The sequence below is a fragment of the Leptonychotes weddellii genome, unplaced genomic scaffold, assembly GCF_054177405.1.
Source record: "Leptonychotes weddellii isolate Sample4059 unplaced genomic scaffold, ASM5417740v2 HiC_scaffold_13902, whole genome shotgun sequence".
In the NCBI taxonomy this organism is placed as follows: domain Eukaryota; kingdom Metazoa; phylum Chordata; class Mammalia; order Carnivora; family Phocidae; genus Leptonychotes; species Leptonychotes weddellii.
In genome coordinates this window covers 1-4,711 of record NW_027719179.1, presented here as the reverse complement: position 1 = coordinate 4,711, position 4,711 = coordinate 1, and the positions used below count along the sequence as shown (strand labels likewise).

General features: G+C 64.4%; 1 protein-coding gene across 2 annotated transcripts; it reads left to right on the top strand.

Annotated features, from left to right (window-relative positions):
• The first annotated feature begins 232 nt into the window (after positions 1 to 232).
• ARRB2 (arrestin beta 2) lies at positions 233 to 4,122 on the top strand. 2 transcript variants are annotated; one of them, XM_081809794.1, is made up of 11 exons: positions 233 to 356; positions 643 to 702; positions 1,066 to 1,133; positions 1,271 to 1,406; positions 1,637 to 1,721; positions 1,901 to 1,973; positions 2,238 to 2,375; positions 2,966 to 3,049; positions 3,133 to 3,212; positions 3,323 to 3,377; positions 3,641 to 4,122. In XM_081809794.1, the coding sequence occupies exons 4-11, from the start codon at positions 1,362 to 1,364 to the stop codon at positions 3,732 to 3,734; spliced, it is 654 nt and encodes a 217-aa protein (XP_081665920.1). In that variant the 5' UTR covers positions 233 to 356; positions 643 to 702; positions 1,066 to 1,133; positions 1,271 to 1,361; the 3' UTR covers positions 3,735 to 4,122. The 2 variants fall into 2 exon arrangements, with proteins under 2 accessions (XP_081665920.1, XP_081665919.1); XM_081809793.1 differs by having other exon boundaries at positions 1,637 to 1,728; positions 1,857 to 1,973.
• Positions 4,123 to 4,711: the final 589 nt, after the last annotated feature.

The following is a 4,711-nucleotide window of genomic DNA, read 5'->3' as shown; positions in this document are numbered from 1 at the left end:
GGTGGCCCAGTGGGGCGGGCTGGCCCTGACACGGACCCCGGAGAGACAGAGGGCCAAGACAAAGAGGGAAGTCCGGTTCAGGCAGGTTGGATGCTGCTGGGGACTGGGGGGCTGGGGCCGGAGGGGCTCCTGACGGCCCCACCTTGCCCTCCCGTGCAGTGTTTGTGACCCTCACCTGCGCCTTCCGCTATGGCCGCGAGGACCTGGACGTGCTGGGCTTGTCCTTCCGCAAAGACCTGTTCATCGCCAACTACCAGGCCTTCCCCCCCGTACCCAACCCACCGCGGCCCCCCACCCGCCTGCAGGACCGGCTGTTGAGGAAGCTGGGCCGGCATGCCCACCCCTTCTTCTTCACAGTGAGGACGCCCCTCACCCTCTGCAGGGCAAGGGGTCTGGGACTGAGTTGGGGGAGGGGGGCTGAGGCACCTGTTCCAGGCAGATCTGGAAGCAACAGTGAGGAGGAAGCCCTAGACCACCCCCCCCCCACCTGCAGGGTCACCCTTGTCTCTGCCTCCTCCCTGGGGCCCCTTCCTTCTTCCTCTCTCACCTCCCGGGACTTCTCCTCCAGCCTCTTAGTGGGAATTGGGAGAAAGATTTGGGGGCTCTCTGGAAGAACTGAAGCCTCTCCTTGCCTCCCCACAGATCCCCCAGAATCTGCCCTGCTCTGTCACCCTGCAGCCAGGCCCCGAGGACACGGGGAAGGTACAGCGGGAATGGGTCCGAGGGCTCAGGGGACAGAACGGGCTCCATGAGGAGCCTGGGACACACTGAGAGGGGGGCTGTCAGGGAGAAGCCAGATGGGACATGCCCCCAGTGGAAATATGGTTTATCTGTTCACGGGTGACTCTGGGCACTCACAGGTGAGTATAGGGGCTCACCTTGCAGACAGGACCGACGCTCTGCCAGGTACTGGGTCTTTGGGAGGCAGAGGACGAAGCCCCAGGCCCTGCACTGCTCAGAGCAGACCGCGATGGGGCAAGAGTCCCTGACGAAGGCAAAGGGAGAGGGAAGGAAGGGCGTGGGGGCCGGGCCTTTGTGTAAGATGTGACCTTTTCTCCTCCCGAGGCCTGTGGAGTAGACTTTGAGATTCGAGCCTTCTGTGCCAAATCACTAGAAGAGAAAAGCCACAAAAGGTGAGGGAAGCAAGCTCCCCTGTGCTGTGACTGTCCCCCCCCCCCCCACTCCCTGGAGCCCCAGGCCCAGGGAAGGCGGTGGTGGGGGTCCGGGTGTCTGAGGACCGGCCCCTCCCACCCCTCCTCCCCACCCCCAGGAACTCTGTGCGTCTGGTGATCCGAAAGGTGCAATTTGCCCCAGAGAAACCCGGCCCCCAGCCTTCAGCAGAAACCACACGCCACTTCCTCATGTCCGACCGGTCCTTGCACCTTGAGGCTTCCCTGGACAAGGAGGTGGGGTGCAGGAGGGTGACGCAGGTGTCCCCGTGCAGAGGGACCCTGGGGGGAGGGCTGAAGCCACCTGCCAGGACGGTGTTTTTAAAGAAGGCCGCCTCAGCTGGGCGTGGGCGTGGGCTTGGGTTTAGAGGGAGACCAAGCCTCCGGTCTGCGTTGGGGGAGGGCGGACGCTAATAATGGGACCAGGGCAAACAGATCGCGTTAACTTGACCCCCTCCCCTCGAAAGCTCTACTACCACGGGGAGCCCCTCAGTGTCAACGTCCACGTCACCAACAACTCCACCAAGACCATCAAGAAGATCAAAGTCTCTGGTAGGAGGTGGGGGACAGAAGGGGTCTTGGGGGCGGGACTTGCTGCCCACGTGGCTTCTGGTGTGATCTCAGCCCAGGGACACCCCCCAGTGCAGGAGGCCACCCCAGAATGTGACACAGCCCCGGGGGGGGCAGCCTGCGCTCCCAGCACGGCTGCTTGACCCCACCCCACCCCACAGTGAGACAGTATGCGGACATCTGCCTCTTCAGCACTGCCCAGTACAAGTGTCCCGTGGCTCAGATCGAACAAGAGTGAGTAACACAACAGCCCGGTGCCCACCTCGGGGCAGAGGAGCAGCCCTGGGTGAATGTGAGGCGGGGATCGAACCGTCCCCACCTCCAAGGGCATCCCCTGCATGGGCAGCTGGCTCTGAGCTGCTCATTTTCTTGAGCGGCTTGTTACCTGGGCACCCAAACGGAGCCAGGCTAGCGGCGGGGGAGAAGCCGCTGGGGGCGGGAGTGACCTCCTCTCCGGCCCGCCCCCCAGAGTCTCGTTCTCCTGTCCCCACTCCCCAGTGATCAGGTGTCCCCCAGCTCCACGTTCTGCAAGGTGTATACCATCACCCCGCTGCTCAGCGACAACCGGGAGAAGCGAGGTCTTGCCCTGGACGGGAAGCTCAAGCACGAGGACACCAACCTGGCTTCCAGCACCATGTGAGCGCGGGCTGGATGGGGGCGTGGGGGGCCAGCTGCGTGTCAGGCTCTGTCCTAGGCGCCAGGGCGCCATCGGGGCCAGAACGGACCAGAGATTCTAGAGGGGGAGGACAGACAGATCAACAGTGAAAGCCACAGCATGCCGAGTGAGGAGCGTGGAGAAGAAGCAAGGCAGAGGAGGGAGGGTGAACCAGGGGCGGGCAGCGTGTGTGCACTTTAAAGAGGCCGGCGGGGGGAGGCATCCCCCGGGCCTGAGTTCTGAGGAGGGACCCAGAGTAAGTCGGTGACGCGGCCACACGAGGAGCGCTCCGGGCGGAGAGACCTGCAGGCGCAGAGGTGGCCCAGGCCCGGTCTCTGCGAGGACGCGTGGGAGCAAGACGGTGCCGGGCTGTCGGGTCACAAGGACAACGGCCTCTACCGCGAGACAGGAGAAGCCACAGGCGGGGTCCGTGCAGGGCGGCGCCACGGGGAGCTGGGCCGTGAGAACAGCACAGCCTATGCTGCTGGAGGCCACTGCCCCGGGATGTGGTCCCCAGAACCTCACGGGAGCCCCAGGGGTGGGCCGTGGTCTAGCTCCCGCCTCGTTGCAGCGTGAAGGAGGGCGCCAACAAGGAGGTGCTGGGCATCCTGGTGTCCTACAGGGTCAAAGTGAAGCTGGTGGTGTCTCGCGGCGGGTGAGCGTGCGGGGGAACGTGGGGCGCGGGGGTCTCCTCCGGGTGCGGCGGTGTTGGCCCTTCATGCGCCCCCCCCCCTGCAGGGACGTCTCTGTGGAGCTGCCTTTTGTTCTTATGCACCCCAAGCCGCACGACCACATCACCCTCCCCAGGCCCCAGACAGGTGAGCGCAGCACCCACCCCAAGCCCCCCGCGAGACGGTCTGAGGCCAGGCCAGGGGAGACATGCTGGTGCGTGAGGCACCCACCCACCCACCCCCTCTCCTCGCCTCAGCTGCTCCCGACACAGATGCCCCTGTGGACACCAACCTCATTGAATTTGATACCAAGTAAGAGACTCCTCCCCCGCCTTCAACCATTGACCTCTGTGGGCAGAGACCCCTGCAGCCCCCGAATCTGCCCTCGCCCCCGGGCAGGGAGGGCTAAAGCACCGAATGCTGACGGCGTAGCCTTCCTCCCGAGGCTGCCCGTCACCTTCTCACCGACGCGCCCATCCCGATGCTGCTCTTGACACCCCTGTGTCTGGGAGGGGAGCGGGGGGCCGGGATGAGGGTGTGGAGCCCGCACCTCACCCCCCCTCTCCACCGTCAAGCTACGCCACGGACGATGACATCGTGTTCGAGGACTTCGCCCGGCTCCGGCTGAAGGGGATGAAGGACGAGGACTACGAGGACCAGTTCTGCTAGGAGGAGGGGGTGGGCGCTGCTGGGGGAGGGAGGGCCCCCGCCTCTCCACTCCGCAGCTCCCCGGCCCCCCTCCTCCCCTCCCTCCCTTGCCAGTCGCCCCCAGACACGCACTGGACCCATCTCTTGTAGAACGTGGGCATTACTCTTTGGACTCCAGCTGTGCCTCTCCCCAAACCCCCCAGAGGGTGGCAAGCTGTGTTCAAACCTAAATTTTGCAAGGGGGTTGCTGAAAAGACAGTAGGGAAATTGGGGAGAAGGAACCCCCGCATTCAACCTCACACCAACAGCTTCCCTTTCCTTCGAGAGGAGACTCTCTTCTGCGGGGGAGGGGGGGCAAGGCCACTTCTTTGTTTCTGAGCATAAAGAAGAAATTAAACCTTTTAATAGGTGGAAGTGTCTGTGTCTTCTGTGCGGGGCTGAAGGGGCAGACGGGTGCCCATCCGGGACCGTCCTCTGGGGGCTGAGCACCCGGCAAGCCAGCTCGCCGGGCCCAAAGGTGGTCAATCAATGTCCCAACCACTGGGCTGTCGTGCGCTCCAAGGTAAACACTGGAACTTGATGTGCTCAGTCCAAGCTCAAGGGTAGAGTTTGGGTAAAGCCACAGTCCGCTGACGCATTTACGGGGGAAACAGCCACTCACTTCCCCGTAGGCCGGCCGGCTCTTCCCTCTCGCCGCAGACACACATGACCCGGTGGTGACCTGCTGTGGCCGGGCGCTCGGCTCGGGCTGCCCGTTCCTGGGGCTTGGTGGGAGCCCGGCGGCGGCCCTCCTGGGACAGAAGCCACGCGACGTTCCGTGGGGCCACAGGGAGTCACGCCTATACGGGCAAGTCCCAGAAGCAAGGTCCCACCGCGGCTTCTCGGACGTTCACAGGCACTCCCGGACACTGGGCTACGGGGTGGGAGCGACCCTCCACGGACCCGGCTTGCCCCCCTCCCCGCACTCCCACTCCTGTCGCCCAGATTTCGTCTCCTGC